This window comes from Hesperophylax consimilis, chromosome 6, assembly GCF_061612785.1.
Source record: "Hesperophylax consimilis isolate HC1 chromosome 6, BYU_Hcon_1.0, whole genome shotgun sequence".
Taxonomy (NCBI): Eukaryota; Metazoa; Arthropoda; class Insecta; order Trichoptera; family Limnephilidae; genus Hesperophylax; species Hesperophylax consimilis.
This window is the reverse complement of record NC_142841.1, coordinates 32,881,950-32,909,159: the sequence shown is the minus strand read 5'-3', so window position 1 is coordinate 32,909,159 and position 27,210 is coordinate 32,881,950. Positions and strand designations below refer to the sequence as shown.

General features: G+C 33.6%; 2 protein-coding genes across 2 annotated transcripts in view; one reads left to right on the top strand and one right to left on the bottom strand.

Annotated features, from left to right (window-relative positions):
- The window catches only part of cindr (CIN85 and CD2AP related), a 69,774-nt gene that overhangs the window by 15,813 nt on the left and 26,751 nt on the right, over positions 1 to 27,210 (top strand). Inside the window, exons 2-4 of the mRNA XM_089632584.1 lie at positions 2,924 to 3,125; positions 7,295 to 7,515; positions 9,834 to 10,025. Of these exons, the coding sequence (XP_089488710.1) occupies positions 2,924 to 3,125; positions 7,295 to 7,515; positions 9,834 to 10,025 (615 nt within the window). The remainder of the gene's footprint in view (positions 1 to 2,923; positions 3,126 to 7,294; positions 7,516 to 9,833; positions 10,026 to 27,210) is intronic.
- On the bottom strand, positions 12,674 to 17,361 carry LOC149423228 (uncharacterized). The gene is made up of 2 exons (XM_089632997.1): positions 15,528 to 17,361; positions 12,674 to 12,794 (listed from the first exon to the last, which is right to left on the bottom strand). Exons 1-2 carry the CDS (start codon positions 16,757 to 16,759, stop codon positions 12,674 to 12,676), a joined length of 1,353 nt encoding a protein of 450 aa, XP_089489123.1. The 5' UTR covers positions 16,760 to 17,361.

The following is a 27,210-nucleotide window of genomic DNA, read 5'->3' as shown; positions in this document are numbered from 1 at the left end:
AAAAGAATTTAATAATATCATAGCACTTAAAATATTGTATTTTTCTTATGTTCGCAGTCATCTTGAATTCGCTTCTCCCATATGGAATCCTCAATATAATATTTACATAAATCGCATTGAAGCCATCCAAAGAAAATTTGTCCATCATTTAAATTTCAAACTAAATTCAAACCTTGACGTAAACAGCTCGATGGACCTTTATGGACTTAAGCCATTAAAAACTAGAAGAGACTCCGCAGATATAATATATCTCCATAAAATTATCAATGGCTTTATTGATTGTTCTCCCCTTCTGTCTGAAATTAATTTTAGAGTCCCGAGCGTTAGAACTAGAGAAAAATCACTTTTTCATCTCCATAAATGTTCTACTAATATAAGACAAAATGCGTTTATATTCAGAGCCTGTAGTATATTTAATAAGAATTTTAATGATATGGACATATTCTCAAGTAATTTAGGAACCTTTAAAAGATATGTAATAACTAACATTAAATAATTTTAAATATTCTACTTGAAGTTATCATGTTATTGCTTTGAATCCTTTCCAGTTACTTACCTTCCAATTTATACTCATGTGTTCAATTTAGTTGTAGGTATACATTTATTATATTGTTATTATTGCTATTGTGTAGTGCTTTTATTGATTGCTGCTGTGTTGAAATTTTACAATACATTTTGTTTTGAATTTTAGTTGGTTATTAGTATATCAGTTAAATTTAAATTTTTGAAATTTAGCTGGTTATTAATATATTAGTATATCAGTTAATTTTAAATTTTAATTTATTTGTGTTCCTAGATCTGTTATTATTTTTTATTTATTATTTACAATTTTGTATTTTTTGTAAATTTCTCAGGCCACGGGTACAGAACCCTTAGTTTCTTGTTTTAATATTTTTTATTATTATTATAATTTTAAGTGAAAATCTGTTATTGGATTTTATCTTTATTATTTAATTTATTCTTATATATGTAAATAATCTGTTGATTTTCCCAAATAAATAAAATAAAATAAGATATAACGAAATAAGCAGCTCAAAAACACGACCGATCTCAACTGCAGGCAAATTCAAACTGAGTAAAATACATCGCTAACTTTCACGAGCGTTACTCGTGTTAGCTAAAAATAGAACGCTGCAAGTCGAAACCGGCGTGCGTCACTCGGGCTAGTAGAAATTGGAACGCATTTAGCGCGCAAGCGTGACTCGTTTAAAAGCATGAAGCGGTTAAATTATAATATTAATAAGGAATGCTTTAGGAAAAAAGCCAGCCTTTTTATTGACTGTATCAATATCTCATACCAATAAGTGAATAAACAAATTTAAGACATTTTTTTGTCTAATCATACAATCCCATATTATTGTTTCAGGTTTTTTTTTGTTAGAGATTAAATTTAATTTTTTTATTTTGCATCCATTGTTTTTAACCCTAGATGGATTGCATAGCTTGATTGGAGTCTTGTTAAGTTAACTTTGCATAATACCAAATGTTTATCAATATGGATGGAACGTTTAGAGAAATACCAGCTATTCAAATACAAATATTTACTTGATTCCAAACGTTTACAGCTTTTATGGAAGATATTTGAAGAATTGTACAACTAATTGCTTCGTAACTGAGTTATTAATGTTTGATTACCAACATTCCTGATATAAATTATTCCTACTTCTACCGTTAACTTATCCGACACTCTTGAATGCCCCCATTATTCACCACCTATCCTCATTGCCATGGTGATATGCATGGAGTTCCCCTAAGAGATAGAAAACCATCAAATATTCTCCATTAATAATTTAATGACCTATTATAATGCGATATCCGAGCTTCCATCTCGAATACTTTGTCAATCTCGCATCACTTCGTCTCTTACTACAGGACGAGGGATTCTATTGGTTAGTTTTTCACCTTACCACAGGCTTACAGATGTGATTCCTGGATCACAGCTGTGATGACCGATAAAAAGTCATATTTTTGCTCTAGAAAGTGAAATTACCTAACTTCAGCCACCTCTGGCAGATCTGGTCGATGCTTAGTGAACCATTGACTTTAGGAGTTCAATTAACTTAGAGAGAGAAAATACTCGTTGAAACCCTTTTAGTAAAACAAAGGGAACATATTACGTTCCTTTGGGAGGAACGACAGATGTAACCTGTCCATTAGCAAACCCATAAAGTGGTCTTACTATTGTTGAACTGCTATAAGTACGTGTCATACTTGCAAATTTATTGTACCCAAAATAAAGACTAATTGTGTTCACCGTTAAAATTGTGCATTTATTTAATAATACCGTTACACTATTTATTTAATACTTTTAGAAGTTTTTTCTCATCCCCTTGAAAACCTTACGAAACGGTTTCACTGCGCAGTCAATAATGTTTTTACACAATTTTGATATGATACGGTTAACAATGCGTAATGATAATATATATTCTTATTAGAATCCTAGATTTTTTTTCTCTCCCCCGTGCATAGATACACTCCAGTAATAATGTAGGAACGAAAAATAATATGTATCATTTTAGAAATCCTGGAGTGATTTTAAGACACTAAAATCTATCACCTATTTTCCTCTACTTTATTTTTTTACACGGTATTCCCTGGAACATATTATCCCTGTTTCTTTTTTTTAATTTCGTCGGTATTCTTCGTAAAACAGTCTAAGTCAAGTCCAAATTCGAAATTTTGAGAAAAATTTTAATTAAAGGTTTAGAAGCGAAGGACAAATCAGGATATAATCAATAGGAAATAAAATGCTTTGTAATTTAAAATTGTAAACCTTATTTGTTATGGAAATTTAAAAACAAAAGATCTTTCAATGCAAGTAATATAACTATTAAAAATACTAGTGATTTATTCTTTGTATTGCGTAATATTTTTTTTTAATATTAACACAATCTAACTTGCTCTATTTTTTCTTTAATTTCAGTTAATGTTATGGTAGAAAATGCGTACATCGCAACAGAAGAAGATGAACTGACCCTGCGCCCCGGCGATGTCATACGCAGTGTGGAGCGCTGCCCCGGCGGCTGGTGGAGGGGGGAACTGAGGGGGAAGATGGGGGTCTTCCCCGAAAACTTTGTACGCATTATGGGCTTCTCGGAGGACCCCAATAATGCCGTCATTCTCAGGTAACTATCTAAATATAATTTTCATCTTTTAGGGCCGGTTTTATAAACGAAGTACCAAATTTCGGTTACGTAACGAACCGTTTTTCTTTAACGGGCCGCTATCCGTTCGTTATCTTATTTTGCGTTCTATAAACATATTTGCATTACTAGCGGTCATCGGTTACATTTAGTCCGAAAGTTTTTTTACTGGCAATGTTTTTGGTAAATAATTGTCTGTGATACTATTTTCATCTATGGCATATCTTTGGATTTAGTCAGCTGTCAAATGGCTGTCAAGATCGTTGCCAATCGTTGTTAAGCTATAAGTTTAAATAACTTTATAAATCTTCAATATACATCAAAAATAAGTAAGTTTATATTTATAATACAGTGGATACGAATGCATGTAGTGTTGATCAACATTATTTTGTAGTTTTATGTGCGCGTAAACTAAGCTACGTATATTAAAAAGGTTGACATATTTTTACACTATCGTGATGTGGTTTTAATGAAATTATTGTAATTTTTCAGAAATAAACATGAACAAAAGAACGAAGAGCCGAAACTTCACCACAGAAGATCTCTACAGACTTCTGAATTTAATAGAAAAAACGCCGGCATTAACCTGCAACAAAACAGACGCCGTCACAAATGCGTCGAAGGAAACAGAGAAAAGAAGATACCAACCATCCCACTTGAGCAAGTGCTGTCACCCCCTGTTGCTTGTGATGTTATTTCTGATCTCGAGGATCTTTGAGGCCCTTCAACTATTTGATTTTTAGTCTTTTATCGTTTCCTGTCCAATGCTACGTCTATTCCCTGCATCCAACACGAGTCGATGATCTTCTATCTTCTACAATTGTATCTTACTTTAGCGTTTTATCGGCACGCACATTGTACAACACTTTCTTTTAAAATATATGTTGATTAAGATTTATTTTCTTCGCTTGTATACTTTGTATTTGAAAATAAAAAGTAAGTTTATTGAAGATGAATTATTTTATTATATACAATTAGATTACTCGGAGGAGAGGGATTTAAAGTGAGTATCGAATGTAACATTCAAATTTGAACTCTTTTTAAGGCTAAATTAATAGGGGTATATAAGGTAGAGAATTTTTCTTTTAATAAAACTATAGTCTGTCTGAAATAATATATTTCTTTATAAAAATATGAGCCATGCTGTAATTATATTATAGCATTAGAAGTAATGTGAAATATTGGATGAAGAACAGCATTTTACAATATATGTATTTAGAAGTAATCTGAAACATTGGATGAAAAATAGCATTTTATTTATTGTTGTTATACGCCCATAGGGGCTTCGTCTTCACTGCTGCTCGATGAACTATCTTCGAGAATTATCAATCGCCCATCTTCACTTTCACTGCTCGATGAGGAATCCATTGCACAAACACAAATTATATAGTAATATTATTTCAAAAATAGTGCACGGTTCCAAATAAGTGAGCGCCGGGAACAACTACTGATAACAGAACTGTCAAAAAACGTCAGCATATGAACAGCAAACGGATCGTTATCCATTTAACTGCCCGAAATCAGTCGGTAAAGCGTTAACCGCTACTTAACCGACCGGTAGCCTGGCGAATGTTTATAAAACGGCGAAATCAAGCAGTAGACCAAATATTTGTTAAAAATGGTATCAAGCGTGACTAACGGATGGTTATAAATGGTTATAAAACCGGCCCTTAGAAGACTGTAATTTCATTAACTGGTTCAAAAATATTATGTCATTGCCTTTTGTATAATGTCCCTTTACATTAAATATTATGTCATTGCCTTTTGTATAATGGCCCTTTACATTAAATATGATGTCATTGCCTTTTGTATAATGGCCCTTATTAAATATTATCTCATTGCCTTTTGTATAATGGCCCTTTACATTAAATTTTATGTCATTGCCTTTTATATAATGGCCCTTTACATTAAATATTATGTCATTGCCTTTTGTATAATGGCCCTTTACATTAAATTTTATGTCATTGCCTTTTGTGTAATGGCCCTTTACATTAAATATTATGTCATTGCCTTTTGTATAATGGCCCTTTACATTAAATTTTTATTTTGATATTATAGACTGTAATTAATGCAATGTATTATCTCGGATGTAAAGAGAAACCATATAAGAGCCAGGTCGGCGCTTCGACGCATTTTAAGACATTAAATTTATTAACCGCCTAGCAACCAATTTTTCTTTTATATTTCACCTTAAAAATTCCGACTTAGAACTCGATTTACTCGAAAATGAAAGCTCAAATCAAAAAAAGTTGTGCCACAAAATCGACTCCAAATGTGTAGATTCATCAGTTTTCCGCTTGTACGTCGAGTACATGGAGGAATTAGCCAGCCGACGATTGAATCCAAAATGTCTGGCGGGGAACCCGACGCATTAGTCAAATCCGCCACCGACCTGTTGTATATAAATGCTAGTTATGATAGTTATCAAGGCCTAAAGTAAAGGTATCTACAAGAACTGCATAACATCTAAATCGTTGGAAGAAAATTATTTTCCACATTGTACGCGTATAGTGGCTGAGTTGGCATCGCGTTTGTGTCCCACCCAGGCGTGTTGTGTTCAATTCTTCGGCTGGCTAAGTCCTCCATCACAACACAAACAACATTTTCCGCTTACTGTGGTGGTAGTACGAGATTTTCAAATATTGTCAGGTTATTCGTAACCCGGGAATGTTTGTCTTTCTTTTAAAAAGAAGGATGTTAACGTAAATAATTGCAGCTATTTTCTATTGGATTTCTAAACGATGCAAAAGGACAAATGATATAATGTTCAGAGTGTAAGATTTTCTTCCGATTCATTTGTAAATTTATTTAAATAATTGATTGCGAAGTTCTGTTTTGAATCAACGACCTAGCATTTTGTCTGTCTGTAAATTTGTTTGTGTTACCTGGTCAATCCTGTTTGAGCATTGCCATGAGCATTGCAAATGTTTCAAGCTGTCAAGTTGGAGTGATCAACACTACACAAAGTTTACTGTTCGCAGAACCACCAGTATTTTAAATAAAACCAGTTACCTGGGTAGAAACCCAGCTTTGCCTAAGATTTAAAAAAACAATGCGTGACGTCTTTTTAGCAAAAATATTTACAGTTTATTCAGATCTCTTGATGTGAAATTGTGTTTGAGCTGAAAATAGTTGTTTTGACTTTACAATTAGGTAGGCGACACATTACACTATACGCATCATGGCTTGGTCTATTTCAGCATATCTCTCGCCATACACTACCAATGCGAATGTATGGCGAGCGATACGAAAATATAGCGCACTTGTGTGGTCTGTCACAGGCTTTACAGTCATAAAGATCCATTCAATTTTCATGATGCCAGAGCTCACTGTTAATGAGTTTTTACTACTTCATGCAATTATATTTATGCATTATAATTAAGATTCTAACTATCGAAACAAGCTTCCTCTTCTCTTGCTTTCAAATCTGAAGTGAAATTTTCAGCCAATATCAAAGTTGGCTTATTAACTTCATAATCTAAGGTTGTTAAATGTGAGTTTTTGCTGCTTCCAATTTACATGTTTTCTGCTTTAGAGTTAATTATGGATTATATTAGTTTATACGTCACCATATATATACCGCACAAGAGTTCTAACCGCTTCCGACTGTCCTGAATCATTCGGACTATATCATCCCCATTTTTTTAAATATAAACTCCATGCAGGAAAATAATTTCTTTCTATGTCATCTTTGGGGATGCTGTATAGAGATTCTTTGTGAGGAGAAGGAGTGAATATGGAAGTCTTGAAGAGACCTATGTTGTAGGAGAGAGGAAACGCAGAGGCCGTCAAATCGTTCCACAGCCGAGCTGTTGGGCGTGTTTCCTGAATGTCCACCGGTGCCAAAGGGATCAACAACGCTAGTTCCCCGTAGCATCTTCCATTGAAATATCAGTAGAACAAAAACAGCATTCCCACCTGACGCCTGTGCTCTAAAGCTTTCAATCAGAATCTGTCTAACGGACCGCTCGTTTCTGCACAGAGTCGAGGGTTTTCAATGATGAAGGGGTAGTAATGGACATTTTATAAGGCTGAAGAGAGTGGGGAGTATAATGAGATGGAGAAGAGAAAGGTTGGGATTGGTCACTAAACACGGCTATTGCCATTTCACGCCAGGAGTGCGGAAAGTAATTTATGAGTTTTTTTTCCAGAAATTCCAGTCCTCGTTACTGCCGTGCTCTGTTCAGTTACCAGCAGGCCAACCCAGATGAGCTCAGCCTGGCCGTGGGAGACGTGATCCAGGTCCTGGGAGAGGAGGAGGAAGGCTGGTGGAGAGGGCAGCGGGGGACGCACAGGGGTGTGTTCCCCTCCAACTTTGTGGAGCCCCTCGAGGCTGCCCAGGCTCCCCCGCCTGTACTACCACCTAAACCGGGTAAGAATCGAGTTGAAATCATGTTATTCCTGCAACTTCAAACCTTATGAATTGAAATATAATATTTGTAATAATAACATATTTAAATTTGTGTTCTAATCTTGATTTAAGTCAAAATATGTCAAAATGGGACCTGCAAGTAGTCAAGTAGACAATTGCATCCCACCCAGAATATAATATTAGAAGTAGGAGATTTTCAAATATTATCAAGTAATTTGAATCCTGAGATTGTTATTCATTCTTTAAAACAAAAAAACTTCTAAAAGGTTTCTAACCCGTCGAGCCTTGATGAAATAATATCATCTCATCAAATATTCCCACTTAACATTCAATTTCAAATAGTTTCTCTGTTTTTGAACATATTTCAAAATACAATTCTATTTTTGAAAGCAGATGAAAGACTGTTACAGTTTTTGTCATTACAAATTGACATACTACGCCATTAAAAATATTAAAATTTTGAACTCAAACCAACATATGTAGATAAAGTTTTTAAAGTGTAAACTATAATTACATGAAACTGAAAAAATATGTAAAAATATAAAAAAAATTATATACAAAAATTTATTTACTATAAAATTTGCATATTATGTTAACAAATATTTTTCAAGTGCTAAACGATTTTTCATAGAATTATTTAGAATTTTTTGAGAGTGTCTATGGTTAAATTTTAAATGAAAATTCAAAGCGTGGTGTTTTCTCTTTGTTTAGTAATAATAATAATGTGGCATTAATATAGCGCAGTTTAGTGTCATTTCACTTCAAGTGCGCTTAACTATAACTTTAAATCGTATATATCTATACAAAATGAGTCCAGCTGGCAAAAATATCTCTGAGTTCTGCTGAAATTTTACAGTGTAGTTATTTAGAACTCTTAACACTAGATAACATTGTATTTTAGTTACACATAATAACAAAGTCTTGATTCATAAATTCATATAAATATAATGTACAGTGAAGATGCAAAATGTCCCTCTCGATAGATAGATAACCTCCCCTCCATTCAACATCTCATCTCTTTTAAGTCTATATTCGACTAAAATCTTACATATAATTTTTAAAATAAACAAAATTAATATATAAATTCACCTTCACTCTCTCCATAATTTGAAATGATGGCCCAGAACACTCTTCAAGGGTGAAAGCCAGAAACATTTGAAAAAAAAGATGCAAAACTTATATCCCAGACATATTTTGACTTACGGCAGTTCTTAGTAAGCGATATGTTATCTTTGGGAATGCCTTTCTAAGGAACGACAGTAGTGAACCTGGGTCTTTGAAGATTACCTGTTGTTGGGGAGAGGCAACAGAGTGAGCGAGTTGTTCCACAAACTAGTCATAAGAATGACCCATTCTCATGCGGAATATGTCAACTATGTACACTTGTTGGGCAAGCGTTTAATATGTCTTCAGGTGCACTTTTGCCCAAGCGACCAACGATTTCAGGTTTCCTAATGGAAACTGGGGCTAAGCAGCTTATGTGTCAAATCCACCGGTTGGTTATGTGACCCACAAATAAAGTAAGCTATAAAAATAAGCCAATTAATGTATTTCCGCGATTCTGATTTAAATCTCACCACCGGTACATTTCTCAAAAAATTATCCTAATTTTCTTTTACACTACATCATCTTCAAATTAGAAGATACAATAGACACTGACGTAAGGTTATTATTTTAAGAGCACATAAATAACTTTTGTTTTCAGTTCCTTGAAAGCTGGTAATAAAAAATGATCTTATTTGGAACCAGTATTTATTATACTATTTTACATTATTAGGATTTTGAAAGGACTGATGAAAATATTCTTTGGTAGGAAAATATATGGGATATTGGCTTACTGCTGATAGCTCCGTTGTACCTCTCCCTCTTTTTCGTAGACAACTTATGGAACAGCAGTACTCCTCTATTAGTTCTTTAGTTTTATCAAGGATCCCTCGAAAGATCTTTCACATGTGTTTAAAAGTTGAATTTCACTGTAAGTACATCGATTTCATATTTTCAAGAAATCTCAGTGTAACTAGCATAATACTAGTAGATAGTGGAAACAAAGGGAAATATGGCATGGAAGCGTGCCGACTGTCGCCGAGCTACAACTAAACTGAATGGACTGTCAAAGTTGCAGAACTAATGAAAGATACCCATTTTGGTGTGTAGAGTAGGTAGGCTGGGCATAGATACGATTTCGATATGCAATTAGCGACACCTTTGTGCATTCAGTTTCGTACTAATAATGGTTCGTAGCCCATCTCCCTTGTTCCTTTTACCTATAATCACACTCTAGTAATGATTACATAATTAATTACATATTTCTGTTGCAGTGAGAGAGTACTGCCAGGTGCTATTCCCATATACGGCGGCCAACGCAGACGAGTTGACACTGGTTGAAGGAGACGTGGTTGCCATAGTCTCCCGATATGTGCTGGACCAGGGCTGGTGGCGCGGGGAGCTCCGGGGCCACGTGGGGCTCTTCCCTGATAACTTTGTCAGACTCTTGCCAATGCCCCCTTCAGGTGAGTCAAATGCTTTTTCATAGAATGACTAACTTGTCTTTACGTACAATGAATCGTTAGCTTCGGCCACACTCTGCAAGGCTAGTGCATGAGCCAGCAAATAAATTTTTTTTGTCAAAAGGTCAAATTAATTACATATTTAATCAATTGGGACTGTAATAATGTATTTTTATTATTATTAAGGGCTTTTCCACAATGTCTAACTATTAACTTACAAGGGGCACCCAAAAAAACTGAATTCAAATTGCGGGGAGCTTTGTTTTTTTAGTACCGGGTTCTGCCGGTATGTCTGTGTACAACTATGTAAAAATGTAAATAAATAGTAGAAGTCAATATGTAAAAATAAATAACACTCTCAGTGAACCGAACACAAGTGACTTTGGAATACCACAAGGCACCATATTGGGCCCTCTTCTATTCATATTATATGTTAATAATATCTTTAAATTACCATTAACAGGAAAACTCATTTCATATGCAGATGATACTGCAATTATATTTCAAGCGAATTCATTGAATGAACTTGAAATAATTGCTAACAATGATATCAATATGTTAAAAGAATGGTTTGATAAAAACTTATTAACATTAAATATTGAAAAAACATATTATATAATTTTTAGTATAAACAAAATAAACCCTTTTATTACATTAAATATTAAAATACATTCAAAAAAATGCATATCAAAAAAATCTACTTGCCAAAATAATGACTGTTTATCCATAGGAAATAAAAATGAAATTAAATATTTAGGTGTAATAATAGATAGTCAACTTAAGTGGAAAACTCACATAAACAATATCATAAATAGATTAAGAAAACTCATTTACATATTTATTAGTCTAAGAAATATACTTAACTTAAAAATTCTTAAAAATATTTACTACGCTCTAGCGCATTCAATAATACAGTATGGTATCGTTGCGTGGGGGGGAGCTTACAAATCATCACTTTTACCGCTGGAAATCACTCAAAGGCTGTTAATAAAAATTTTAATAAAAAAACCATCAGACTACCCAACCTTACAACTTTTCCAAGATTTTCAAGTCCCATCACTAAAAAATACATATACGAAAAATACGCTACTTCAAATCCATAAAGATCTGTATAAGAAGTCACACCATGCCATGGTTCGTGTCGTGAGCAATAGGCAAAATACAATGGGTCGCTTATGGACTCCATTAATGCATACCAGTTTTGCACAACACTATTACACGTACACTGGAGTGGTATGGTTTAATAAATTAACGACTGAGATGAGATTAGAACCGGATTTTAATAAATTTAAAAATAAAATTAACTTCACTACAATAAATAATTTAACGAATTAGAATGACGATGATATCTCACTATATTATTTTATAAATTATTGTATAAAAAAACTAAAATCTCTTCACTTTATATGTTTTTATGATTCTTTTTTTTCTTCTATTTACATATGTATGTTAAGTTTTTATTATTTTCCCTTTACACACGAGTTTTAGACTCTTGTAAAGGTAAACATGTTAATTTTTATTGAAATATGCTCTTACTATGTAAATTTAAACATTATACTGTATTTTATAAAATAAATAAAAATATTAAAAAAAAAAAAAAAAAAAAAAAAAAAAAAAAAAACTACCTTTCCTCAGTCAGTATGCTAGGCACTGTGCTGGAGAAGTCGTCCTTTCGGCTAGTGTGAATTTTTGGTCATGGATGTTTTCTGTGTTCGTCGCTATTGCGATTGCTGATTTTCATGAATAGCACGCAGCGTTGAAGTTTTGAAAACTGGCACAGAAACTCTTGACATGTTAAAAACAGCCCACAAGGAAAACTGCTAATTTTTATGGTGCTCAAATGAATAACAAACTCTGAATGGATGACTCCTTTCACATCAAAAAAACAAATCAGCATTGTCTTAATGTTTGATCTCACTTGACGAGGTTTTTTGGGGCGAGTCGAATTTGGAGTCTTCCATTTCTTATCATTCCGAGTTTTATCCATAGCACCACGATTCGTCACCTGTAACGACCTTGAATAAAAATTTTGGTTCATTTGGAACTCTGTTCACGAAAATCAGCCATCTCAAAAACGATGAGCACACAAAACAGTCACCAAAAAATTCACACCAACCGAAAGGACGACTTTTCCAGCGCGGTGCTTGGCATACTGTTAGGGGAAAGGTAGCTGTAAACGATTCTACTGGCAGAACCCGGTACTGCAAAAACTAAACCCCTGCAACATCAGTTCGGTTTCTTTTGTAGAAACCCTCGTATTTGTTAGCTTGAAATTGCTTGTGCGCTAGCCACGTGGTGTTTGTCCTAAACTATTGGAACATGATAGGAGCAGGGGGGTAAACAGGTTGTAGGGGCTGAAAAGTTGTGCATGCCCCAAGAATAGGAGAATGTAAGATTTTTAAAAGTGTTAAACCTTTTTTCCACAAGAATGCGCAAGTATCTGATTCACATCCCAAAAAACTTATCGCGTATATTCGTACACGTCATTCGCCATCACCTCTCATAACTGCTGTATCTGTCATTTTTTGTTCCTAACTTTGATATAAATCACACGCATTGTTGCAAAATGTCTGACACACATAACGATGAGACTTTCATTTTTGTTAGACTTATCGTGTTTATTAATTGTTCTGCCATGTTTAAAGTGTTGACTACTTAGTGGTAACGACTTCGAGCGGCTGGTCGCAGGAGATTGGCGTCACCGAAGAGTTTACAAAATCCTTGCGTAAGAACCTCCGCGCTGATATACAGCGATGGTCGGCAAGTGAATCCCTGTTGAAAAAGGGCCATAGTATAAATTAATCACCTTTTTAATTATGTTTTTCTCGGGGTGTGAGCAGATTTTCAGCCCCTATGGACTGCAGGCCCTGGATATGAAGTACAGGGTTTTCCAATAAGAGGTGTTATTTTGATATTCAATCGTAAAAGATCAATAATTTCGTTGCTTTTGTGGCACGTAGCGCCGTCTTGTTGAAAGTAAACGTTGTCCAGACCAATACCATCCAATTCCGGCCATAAAAAATCATTAATCATCTCTCGATAGTGCAATCCATTCACCGTAACTGTTGCTCCAGCCTCATTTTCGCAAAAGTAAGGTCCAACGACTCCGCCGGACCATAAACCGCACCAAACAGTCACACGTTGAGGATAGAGAGGCTTTTCAACAATAGGACCTAAAGCCTGGAATGGACTGCCACATGATTTGAGAATGATCGCAGACTCGACAGAATTTAGGTCTAAACTTAAAACGCACCTTTTCAGACAGTCGTATCCATACTTTCAGAAACCTCCATTTTCACAGTCGACGGCAATTTAAATTAACAAAATGTAAAAAATACTAAAAATAAAATAAAATAAATAAAAAATAATAATTAAAAATAAATAAATAAAAATGATAACAACTAACAATTTGTAGGCTTTTTAAGACAGTTAAATACAGTTAAATTAAAATAAATACTATAGCAGACTTAAGGTCATGCGATGACCAGTGTTTTTTGATATAGTGTCCTCTGCGTGCAGTTTTTTTTATTTTTTATAGTGAATACCTCACAAGAGTCCCAACTGCTCCCGTCTGGAGCCAGTGAGACTATGGCATCCCCAATTGGGGGATGTTGTGAGGCTGAAGGTAAGTGGGGAAGGGAAAGAGGAAGGTGGGGAAGTACCTGGCTATTCAGATCTAGTCACTAAACACGGCTAAAGCCATTTGGAGCAACGTTTCAATTCTGAATGGTGGTCTTACACCAGGGCGATACTGGTAGTATCTTCCACTCTGGAACGTGCCGCAAATATACTATATATTATTTTAATTAATTAATTGTGAAATAACACAAATTAATCAAATAAAATTTATTTGCGCACGCCGGGTTCGAACCCGCGACCTTCGGAATGGCAGTCCAATGCGTTACCACTGGACTATGCCGGCCGTCAATCTTTTATAAGCATAAACTTTTTAATATAAGTGTGTTAGTCGGAAGTGACTTGCCAGGTAAGTATGTTTTGGTATCTTTTCTAAATAACAAATGTAGATCCTAGGAAATAAATTGTACAGCGCCCTTGAGGTGATTTTTCACAAAAACGGCGCTCTACAAATTATCCAATTATTATTATTATTATTATTAACTCTTGGGTTTTCCGAGCCCCAGATGCGACAATTTTGCTTGTTGACGAAGCCACTGAGGTGGAAATGGGCCTCATCACTCAAGATGATTTGCATTTGATTCACTCAAGTGAATTTTAATAATTTCAATGCGTTGTTGAAGCGTGTATCATTCCATTTTTATTAATGGCGTAGTTTCTATTTTTCAAATGTCAAAAAATGATAGCTTCAAAAGTAACATCTACCGAAATAGCGGGCTATTCAAAATAACACCTCTTATTGGAAAACCCTGTGCTAGGACAAAAACATTAAAGGAAGGAAATAACCAAAGACCAAATGTGTGTGGAATGCTATCTCGAAAGACCACCTAACCTAGACTTTATTTTGATTATTATAATAATAAACATTTTTTATCTATTTTTGGATAGTAGTCATCTGCTTATGTAGTGCTACGACCCTCGGTTGAGGCGCAGTAAATAAAAACTTAACTCTGTACGGCGAGCGGTTGTCGAGAAGTTCTCTTCGTGGTTGATATATAATTTAGAGATCTGGACACTGAGGATGTGTATGTAAGATCTGCAGGTGTGAGTGTGTAAGTATCTTGGAGTGATACAAGTTCCAGTGTGTAAGTATCTTGAGGTGAATATATGGATTCCACACAATAACAACTTTATAGATTTAGTTGAATTACTTTATTTAGATAGAAGTACACTTATTTACTTAATTAAATGATAAGTACATTAATTAAATGACAATGACAATAATGCGTAGAGGTGCAGCGTGTAAGCAGCACAAGTGATGTTAATTGTGAACATAGGGGAACAGCTTGTTCCTGTTTATATAGTATTCCACGTCTCTGGGACCGTGAGAGCATTGTGGACTTTAATCCCTAAGATGCAAAAAAGGGTCATGTGACTAATTTGAATATTGCATCATTGATTGGTTTCCCAAAATAATAGGGTTCCTTTTAAAAGTGCCGAAGAAATGAATGTTTGCCATTATAGCTTACTTTTGGGGCACCGGCTAAGATTAAGAGTAATATTAAGATGTAGAAAGAAATAAAGGTTGACTTTAATTACTTAGATTTATAGCCTAGGCTGGGATTATAACATATCTCCCCCCTTAAAATGAAAGCAACGGTTTTTTAAGTTTAGTTGCTGTAATTATACTTCAAATTATTTTCACTTGAAGATAGTTCTTGAAGAGGTACATCTTCGTTTTCCAGATTTGTTAAATTTCTGAATGTCATACTTGGTTGGATCCTTGTAGTGGATCGTCTAGGATTGTTACATTGATTATATATCCTGACACAACATCTATTATCGTCGTCATTATTTAAAAGGTAAGAATTAATTATTCTAAAGAATTTACAACATTTCAATAGTTTGTAAACAATAAAAATAGTTAGCATAGCAGATAACGTATAAATAACAATTTGAAATTTTGTTGAATGTTTAATAATGAGTGGCTTTGAATTATATGATTTAAGATCGTCATTGAATTGATCGATTTTATGAGATGCCAAATTAATGTCATCGTGTTGTAAGTTAATTAAGTTTATCGGTTCAAGTTCATTTAAGGTTTCATTATATTTTTTCATATTACAGCAATTGTCATCGACAATGTTTAAAGTTGGAATAGGATTAACATATTCTGTGATGAGATTACTTTTTGCAATTAATTGTGTGAGACCTGCATAGGCTCTACAACTTGAATTTAAAGTTAATATTCCAGTATGGAATAGTTTGATATCAAATATATTATTTCTATCTTTACAGTCGATAGTTATTTTAGAAGGATGAGAATAAGTAAAAATCCATTTATTATTTTTTATAGGCTGCCATAAGATTATGTTGCCTTTGATGATCCTACTAAAACATTCATTAGGTATTTCATTAATATAAGCAGACAATAAAATTGTCTCGCATATTGGATCGGAGAGAGTGGATAACACATCTAGATCCTTACATACAAAATTTTCATTGGTAATAGTTTTACAATTATTCTTAAAATTATCAAGGTACACATAAAAAGATTTGTCCTTTGTGAGTGCTAAATATTTATGGTTAGGAATAATTAAGGAGAAGGTATTAGGGATATCAATATTTGGAACAGGTAGAGGAACTACATGAAATAGGTTGTATTCCTGCGAAGTTACTAAAGGTATTTTTGTTATGAAAATGAGTTTATCATCAATATAATAGGCAATTAAATCTGATATATCGATTAAAGAATGAATATTTTCGAGTTTTAAACTTAAGGGGAATTCTTTTCCGCTTGGTAAATGTTTAATATTAGAGTTTAGTTCGAAGTAAAGTTGTTGAGGAGTAATTATGTCTGGATGTAAAATTCCTTGTTTAGAAAATAAAATAGCATTGATTAAGGAATCAATTTGTTCATAAAAGTATTCGGTTGTTTCGAATAAAGAGCTTGTTTGCGAGATAAGTATATTTTTAATTTCTTGCATATTCATTTTATCGTGGTCTTCCTTAAAATAGTTATTTATTTTTATAATATTTTTATTCATAGTATATTCGTCATAGTTAAGTTTAGCAAGGGTAGAATTGAAATTTATGAGAGTCGATTTAGTGACTTGTAATTGTTCTTTCATCAGATTATAAATATGTTTGTCATCTGACATGACGCGTTCAATCGCATCGTCATAATATTGCGCATCTTCGGAGTCGAGGGTTCCGAAAACAGCTTTAAATATTTTTCCAACACCATCGATTAAACCGCGTTTTGTGCGTTGGTTGGAAACAAGGTGTGTAATTGATTCATATTTAGTTTTACATTTTTTAATAGTATTAAAAACAGGTTTTAAAAGATCTTTGCAATTGTCGTTAGGTACGTATGATAAATATTTGGAACATGTGCTTTTAGTTAAAGCATAATTATCTTCTAAAATTCGTATTTGTCTAGGGAAGGTACTAATATTTAAGTAGGTAATAACTTTCCAATCATCATTATAAACTTTTAATTTTCCAATTTGATCGAAGAAGAGTCCATTTCCAGTGGTTATTGGTTGGACGTCTTGGGAAAGAATTAAAATAGTCTTGAAGGACCTGGAACAGGAGAGAAAGCGCGATATGGCTTAATTCTGTTAACATGGAATCTTTTTAATGAATTATTTTCCATTCTTATAGTAACGTTATGATTATTATGAACCTGTACAATCTTGTACGGTCCTTTCCAATTAGGAATAAGTTTCTTGCTTAATGATTTGGGTTTATTAGTATTTTTTATTAATATTAATTTTATAAATATTATTCGATACATTTCTATCGTAATATTTTTTGGATGTCTCTTTGGCATGTCCGATTCTTTCACGGGCAAGTGATCTGGTAATGGCGAATTTATACTTTAATTGGTTAAGATAACTTTCGTAAGTTGGGTTTGAATCTGGGTTTTCTAAAGAGCTTGGTAAAATAGGTTTATGTCCAAAGACAAGTTCGTAAGGAGTGAATTTAGTTGTACAGTGAGTACTTGTATTATATGAAAACATAGCTAGAGGGATATAGTCGTCCCAATTTGTTTGGTCGCTATCTATATAATGAGTAAGATAATCCTTTAAAGTAGAATGAGAGCGTTCTAGTGCTCCATTTGTTTGTGGGTGATAAACGGTAGTTTTCAAATGTTTTATTTTAAATAGGTTGGTAAGATGTTTCATTAAATTACTAGTAAATTGAACACCTTGATCTGTGAGGATTGACTTAGGTATTCCATAGTGAGAAAAGAATTTAACGAGGCAATCAGTTACAGTTTCTGTTTCTGTAGAGTTAACTGCATAAGCTTGAGAAAACTTTGTAAGATCGTCTTGAAATGTGACGATGTATTTATTATTATTGACAGTTTCATTAAGTGGTCCGACTATGTCGACCGCAATTCTTTCAAAAGCTTCCGTGGAAGTGGTAGTGATTTCCATTGGAGCTTTATATGCTCTTCTGTCAGTTTTATTTTTCTGACAGTGGATACAATTTTTCACATAATTTTCTATATCATCTTTCATTTTTTCCCATCGGTATCTTTCTTTGATCCGACTGTAGGTTCTGAAGAAACCTGGATGTCCGGCCATAGGGCTATCGTGACATTCTTTTAATATTACGGGAATTTGCGAAGTTGAAGGATTAATGATTTTATTGTGGTTAATATTGATTTTAATCTTTAAGTTCCTAAAAAGATATTGAATAATTTCCTTTATTTTTATAAAAGGAATGGAATCAAATGAGTTTTGGAAGTTCGGTAACGTAATTTCAGTTACACGTTTTTCAATAAGTTTAGATCTTAAATTTTTAAGTGTTAGGAAAATATCTTTAGGAGTTGCTTTGTCGAAGTAATGAGTTTTGGTAAAGCAATGAAAGTAAGTTTTCTTATTATCTGTTGATTTTGATTCATGAATACCATATAAATTTTTTGGTATTTCTAAAAGTTCGTCAGTGTCTGAACAATTGGATAATATTTCAGCACAGAAAGGGTTTTGATCATCTAGATCGATAGAAGTTGGGTATGCCATATATTTTGACATATTATTTATAAAGAATGAATCATGTTCATTAAAACTAAAAATAGTTGGTTCATTTTTATTAGAATAAAATTTCACGTAATTTTCGTAAGTATCATTATTTAAATTATTTTCTAAAGGTATTGGTGATAGAGTATCATCTATTTCTAAATTATTTGTAGGTAAATTATTAAGATAAGTTTCTAAATCATCGACATTTATTTCGTCGAGACATGGTTCGTTTAAAAGATCAATAATATCTTGAGAAGGTGAATTTTCATCTTCTGTTACAATGTTTATTGGAATACGAGACAAACAATCAGCATTAGAATTTGTTCTGCCTGGTTTGTATTCTATTTCGTATTCGTATTCTTCGAGTTTTAATCGCCAACGTAACAATTTGCTACTGGGATTGGTAACATTCATTAACCATTTTAATGGTCTATGATCAGTGTAAATTTTAAATTTTCTTCCGAAAAGGTAAGGACGGAAATGTCCTACAGCCCAAACAATGGCTAAAAGTTCTTTTTCAGAGGTACTATAATTACCTTCTGCTTTATTTAAAGTTCTGGACGCATAAGATATTGGTAAATCTTCTCCAACTTTTCCTTGGCTCAAAATTGCACCTATTGCATAATTTGAGGCGTCAGTAGTTAAAACGAAATCTCTAGTGAAATCTGGATATTGTAAAATAGGATAAGAAGTTAATTTTTCTTTCAATGTATCGAAAGCATTTTGCTGTTCGTTTTTCCAGTCAAATTTAATATCTTTCTTTAGAAGACAAGTTAAGGGTTTCGTAATTTTACTGAAATTTTCAATAAATCTTCGGTAATAACCAGCTAGACCTAAGAATGATTTAATTTCTTTAGGATTCCTGGGAATAGGAAATTCAGAGACTGTCTTGATTTTATCGGGGTTAGGAGTAACACCGTCGTTTGAAATTAAATGACCTAAATAAGTTACTTCTTTTCGCATGAAATGACACTTATCTGGTTGAATCTTCAGATTATTATCGGCAAGTCTTTGAAATATAGCTGTGAGTTTTTTAGAGTGATCTTCTATAGAATTTGCGTAAATGACAATGTCATCTAAATAGACGAAACAATATAATCCTTGTAAGCCGATTAATGCGTTATTCATTAACCGTTGAAACGTTGCTGGAGCAGTCTTAAGACCGAAAGGCATACGTGTATATTCAAAATGTCCATTGGGAGTAGAAAAAGCAGTTTTTGGAATATCATCTTCGTGCATAGGAATTTGATGAAATCCGCTAACAAGATCTAGTGTTGTGAAGTATCTACAATGACCTAATTGATCTAAGATATCTACAATGTGAGGTAATGGAAAGGCGTCTCCGACAGACACGTCGTTGAGTTTCCTATAGTCTACGACTATTCTCCATTTAGGTTTTCCTGAGGAGTCATTTTTCTTTGGTACAACCCATATAGGAGCTGACCATGGTGAAACACTAGGTTGAATAATACCATCTTCTAACATTTTATCTATTTGTTTATTTACTTCTTCTTTATGTACTTCAGGGTATCTATAATTTTTCGTATGTATTGGACTTTGAGTATTTGTTATAATTCGATGTTTAATAGCATCGGTTGCTGTAAGTTTGTCGCCTTCGAGATAAAATATAGAATTATAATTGTCGCAAATATCTAATAAGGAATTAATTTCTTCCGAATTTAAATGATCTATACAAATTTGATCACGAATTAATTTTTTACGTTTTTTACCATCATTATTAGAATTTTGATTAAAATGGTAAACATTTTCTGGGATAGGTTTTAAGTAAATTTTCATTATATTAATGTCAACATATTCGTCTGTTGAATTCAAAATAGTACAATACGATTTATTATTCGCATCTACTTTAGTTATAGCATTTGCTAAATATACACCTTCAATAGGTATTTTTACGTCGATAATCCCTTCTTTAATTTCAGGGTTTAAAATATCGATTTTAATAAGAGTTTCTGATCTAGGGGATAAAGTAAATATAGGAGTCAAATGCTCATTAGGATCAGAAATATGTAACTTTAAAGAGTAATCGTTAATACGTATTACGTTATTTTTATAATCAATTTTCGCATTTTTGTTTTCAAAAAAGTCGTTCCCTAAAATTCCGTCATAACCAAGGTTTAAAAAGTCACTATCCACCGCGTGGAGATCATGAATAATAGTTTCATTGCCGAAACTTAATTTAATTTGAACGATTCCAATAGATTCAATCGATTTTTTCGATCTACTTATGCCATTAATCTCTATAATTTTGCCCGAATTTACGGAAGTACCTTCGCCAAGACAGTGAGTCTTGATGAGGGATACGGCTGCTCCTGTGTCGACAAGAAAATGTCTTTTAAAAATAATACCATTTGTAGGTATTTGAAGAACCACATGACGCAACGTATCTGAATGAGATGGCGAATAATTTATATAATTTTTATTAATTACATTTTTATAAGATGTTAACATGGAACGTTTGAATACTCCTGAGCCTAGCTCGCGACTTACAGTAGATCGGCTCGAGATTCTACTGCAGATCTGGAGTTTAAATGATTTACCTTTGAATCATTTTTCCTTGGTAGGGAAGACGAATTAAGAGTTGCAGAGTTGTTGGGATTTGGATTTTCATTTTTATATTTTAATACTCTGCACTCATCTATTATGTGACCAGGTTTTTTACAGTACCTGCACATTTTATTATTATAATTTTGTCCCGAATTTGGACTAAAATTTTTATTATAGTTATTATTATAACTTGATCCCGAATTTGGGTTATAAGATTTATTAAAATTATTATTATTATTTTTTACGAACATAACTTTACGTGTATTAAAGTTCGAATTATTGCTTTGATTTTTATTTTTATAACAATTGAAATTGTTATGTCCCGATTTACCGCAAATCGTACATGATTTATTATTAATATTATTAGTTTTAGAGGAATTTAGTAATTTATTTATTCTCTCTTCCTCTAGTGATATTGTAAAAGCTTCATTGAGGTCTTTCGGGTTGCGCGATCTCAAAATTGTAGCTATGGAAGGGTTAGTTCCATACATAAATGTTTGCATACCGAGTTCTTGGATGCTGGCTGTTCTGCCTAACATTTCTGCGGGATTATTATTATTTTGATTAATTGAGACTAAGAGGTTTTTTATGCAATTTTCTATCCGTAAAATATATTGAGATACGTTCTCATTGTGAAATTGTTTGCAATTTTGCAATTCCAATAGTAGGTGTGCATAGTGTTTGCGTTCACCGAATGATCTTTTTAATAGATCTTTTAATTCTGACCAATTATTGAGAACGTGATTGGCACAGATGACTTCTGCTTGGCCTTCTAATGAAGTTAATATATATGAAAAGAGCGTATTCTGTTGATTAGGCTGAGCTAGTACTACAGCACGGTCGCAATTAGTTAAGAAAGCACAGAGTTTATCTCTGTTTCCATCGTAAGATTTAATAAATTTAAATAAAACAGGTAATGGTAAAGTCATTTCCTGGGATTCCTGAGAGGACGAAGTAGGTTTATCGTTCATTTTGAGAAGTATTTATTATTATTAAAGAAATTAACTGAATTTAACGCGAATTAATTTAAGAGGATTTTATTAAATTTTAATTATTTTACGAAATTTATTATTACGCGTTGAAGAAAGAAAAAGAAATACAAGAGTTTCACTAATACACGGTTCACGGTGTATAAGCGAGAAGAAATGCATTAATTGTCAATAAGGGAATTGGGAAAATACAGTGTGAAAATTTCTACAGGACAAAAATTTTTATGGACTTACAGTAGAAGAAGGACGAGTCGCCAGTTCATACTGCTTGTAGAAGTGAAGGTCTCGATGCTCGTGGTTTAGAGTTGACAGGATTGGATTCTTGGCTGCTTGAAGAACTGAAGTTCACCGTAGATGTTGTCTCCGCGATCTACGTTGTTGCCGTTTTCTTCTCTTCTCCAGGGTCACGTCGATGAGTTAGGTTGATTTCAGGGAGAGCCGTCCCTGCCTTCGAAAAGGGTTTCTCCGAGGAGAGTATCTGCCAGACTTGTCGTCGTTGTTCCGGTGAAGTGATGAGGTAGGAGTCTTCCGTCGTCACAAAAGATCCTTTGGGAATGTCTTTGCAATCCCGCTTCTGACACCAATTTGCTACGACCCTCGGTTGAGGCGCAGTAAATAAAAACTTAACTCTGTACGGCGAGCGGTTGTCGAGAAGTTCTCTTCGTGGTTGATATATAATTTAGAGATCTGGACACTGAGGATGTGTATGTAAGATCTGCAGGTGTGAGTGTGTAAGTATCTTGGAGTGATACAAGTTCCAGTGTGTAAGTATCTTGAGGTGAATATATGGATTCCACACAATAACAACTTTATAGATTTAGTTGAATTACTTTATTTAGATAGAAGTACACTTATTTACTTAATTAAATGATAAGTACATTAATTAAATGACAATGACAATAATGCGTAGAGGTGCAGCGTGTAAGCAGCACAAGTGATGTTAATTGTGAACATAGGGGAACAGCTTGTTCCTGTTTATATAGTATTCCACGTCTCTGGGACCGTGAGAGCATTGTGGACTTTAATCCCTAAGATGCAAAAAAGGGTCATGTGACTAATTTGAATATTGCATCATTGATTGGTTTCCCAAAATAATAGGGTTCCTTTTAAAAGTGCCGAAGAAATGAATGTTTGCCATTATAGCTTACTTTTGGGGCACCGGCTAAGATTAAGAGTAATATTAAGATGTAGAAAGAAATAAAGGTTGACTTTAATTACTTAGATTTATAGCCTAGGCTGGGATTATAACAGTAGGTAGGGAGATTCCATAATTACATTTTTTATGGCAGAATATGTTATCTTTATGGCCTGAATATCCTTTATATCCTGTTACTCTTCCTGGTGTTTTGATCATCCTAAAACAAAAATATAGCAATTAAATGATGCATACATGTAGCAATAACAAGTGTTCTGCGTACATACATAGTCCAGAGTGTCTACAATCTTCATGAAAATTATTATATTTAGGTACTTCATTTCTGTACAGTAGAACCTCGTTAATTCGAAATTCACGGGACATCAAAAATCAATTTTCGAATTAACAAATTCCCACGTAATTCGAAAATTTATGAAAAAAAAAATACGTCGAAAATCGATTTTCTCGGCCGCCTCTTCAAATCCGAGTGGTATTTTAGGAGTAAATTTGTATTAATACCAATTATTTCTTTATTTTCGCGGCCGATTACTGTAGCGGCCGGCCCTTTAAATTCAGATATTCGTAAAAATGCTATATATTTACGCGTAAATCGAAATTTCGTGGCCGATTTCGGTCGGGGCCTACCCTTTGAATTGAGATATTCGTAAAAATACGATATATTTCCGCGTAAATCGAGATTTCGCTGTAGATTTCCGTCGAGGCTGGCCCATTATTTCGAATATCTGAATTTAAATTCGTAAAAATACGATATATTTCCGTGTAAATCGAGAATACGCGGCCGATTTCCGTCGCAGCCGACCCTTTAAATTCAGACATTTGATGTAAATTCGTGAAAATATGATATATTTCCGCGTAAATCGAATTTTATCGGCAATTTTTCGTCGCGGCCGGCCTTTTAAGTTCAGATATTTGAAGTAAATTCGTAATAATATGTCATATTTCAGCATGAATCGAAATTTGTCGGCCGATTTCCGTCGCGCCGTATTTTTAACTCGAAGATATTCGAAGTAAAGTTAGTAAAAATACGATATATTTCCGCGTCCGATTTCCGTCGCGGCGGGCCATTTAAAATTCAGATATTCGAAATAAATTCGTAAAAATACGTTATATTTACTCGTAAATCGAGATCTCGCGTCCGATTTCCCTCGCGGCGGGCCATTTGAAATCCAAATATTCGAAATAAATTCGTGAATATACGATACATTTACGCGTAAATCGAAATTTCGCGGCCGACCCTTTAAATTCAGATATTTGGTGTAAACTCGTAAAACTACGACATATATCCGCGTAAAACGTATTTTCTCGGCCCATCAAACTCGGATATTCGAAATAAATTTGAAAAAATAAGACATTCCAGTGTAAATCGATTCAGATTTACAAAATAATAATACTAATTAGGACGATGTATAACCACGTAAAAATACATTATTCGGTGTTTTACCGCCACGGCTGACTTTTAGATTCAGATTTACGAAATATTATGATTTATTTTCGCAAAAATCAAATTTTTTCTAATTACACAAACAAATTTTCGTGCGCGGACAAAAATAAATTTCGAATTACGAATTAACGAATTTCGAATTAAAAAACCATTATGTATGAAAAAAAAAATTTGCGGAAATTATTTGGCGAAAATTTCGAATTACGCGTTTTTTCGAATTATCGGGGTTCGAATTAACGGTGTTCTACTGTATTAATCTTTTGGCTGCATTAACACACTTCAAGCAGACGAAAATAGGGTCCCATTCGAGAAAATGTATTTTGCTTTAAACCGCTATATCTTTGAAAATAAAACATACTTTTGAATGATTCTTTTTGATGTAGTCACCACACCCCAACTGTCAGTTCTGTCTGAAATTAAAACCTGCTTTGTAATTAAACTCCATAAATAAAGTTAAATTTCTGCATCTCCAGTGCCATAAGTGCAAGGATTTATTACCCCTTCTTCAGGTTTAATATAGTTTCCTCTTGATTAAATATTCTTCCTCACAAGAGACAAAAAGATAAGAAAATGGGAGACTTGTATCATTTTGTATAGTAGTATTTTATGTAGATATAATTATCGGACAGCAATGCCTTTACAGCCATTACAAGTAGGACCAGCATAAAAGATTAACTACCCTTCCCGCCCGGAAATGTGTTATTATGCCGGTTACTGTGAAATTAACTTAAGAAGTTCACACAAGAGTTTTTTTAAATATTTTTTATTTATGCCCGTTAAAGACTTTTACATATTATACATTTGCATAATAAACTCATAAGGGTGAAATGCCTAAAACCAAAAAAAAAAAAAAAAACAGTACAGTAAACAAGTATGACGGATATAGATACATATTTAAAATCATTGCGCAGGAAAAAAAAGATTTATAAATACGTAATATTTTCATGCTTAACCAGTCGATAGCGATGTCTGCCCATATTTAGGTGTAATCGCTCGAGGCCTTGAGCGATGCTTGCCTAAATTTTGCTAGACGATTATTTAGAATTTATTTTGATTTAGAATTTAATTCAAAATTTTTATAAATCCTGCAAATATGGGTATGATATTATGTATGATGTATGAGCGTAGCCGAATACAAAATCGGAAATGACCGGATATCTCCTAGCTCAAGTCATTTATTTGTTAATAAATACCCCATCGCGAGTGGTTAAAAAAATTATTTTTTCGGCCCCTTGAAGACTGAATTTAAAAATGGCCCTAATTATCAATGTAAGAAATAGGCCGCCCAGCCGTTCTACTTAAGAGGGTTTCACTATACCATCAAAATAAAGCATTTGACCATTTGATTTATCGTGTCTCCATACGAAATGTCCAATATTTCATCTGTCGCGGCACCATTTGTTCCCCCCCCGTGTGTATTTGTACGCCGTAATATAACGTACCCCATCTATTGAGTAGATTGTGAACAGTGATAGTGCTTTCTAACATTCACTTAACTTGATTATCTATATTTTTAACTCTTTGCACGCGGCCGTATCAACTGTTGTTACAGCAAAAAGTCTATACCCACATGCGGCTGTATCAACAGTTGATATGGAAACTTTGACGGCCGATATTCCAGCGCTCTTTCGTCATAAATGTATTTTTTGCTCACTCGGACATTCGTAGAACTATCACGATGTTGACATCTATAAGAATTTCTCAAAAATAAAATTGTATTTCATAAAAAAAGATCGATAATCTAGTGCGCCTCTTCGCACCTTTTAGTCCTTTAGTTTACATTTTTGTCAACGGATGGCGTTAGTACTAGTATGTCATTCACAACTTTTCATAACTAAAAATGATAAGTGCTCATGGTGTCCCACTTGTGTCTATCAACGCAGTGGCCTAAGTACACACACGCCGAGTGAATGGCGGGACCACATTCAAAAGATACGGTACGTCTTTGTATGAAATTTTATGTTTTTGTTTTTATAAACATCTAAGAGTGTTGACACACGAGGATTTGTTTTCATATTGTGGAGAATAATCTGTTCTGTCTATATAGTCCAATAAATCATGCCCGAATGCTATAATTTGACATTTAATTGCGTATTTGAAAATATGTACCGCGTACGGGTATAGATAAAACGAAGCGTTCAAAAGCATAATGAAATACAATTTATTTTTAACACTTTTCGGTAGAAGTTAGCATTGCGTTACTTTTAGAAATACTGTGGCGAGCTAGAAAAAAAACGTAAAACAAGAGCGCTGTATTATGGGCAACTGAAGCAGCCGTATGAAAAGCTGAACCAGCCGCATATGATTTGAATATTGTTACGATCGCAGCCAACATGTTATTTTTTTATTTATCCTTGAATTTGGGACATACACCTGATATTAATTAATTTCGCCTTCTAGTAAGATAAAGATAATGAATGAGCTTTGA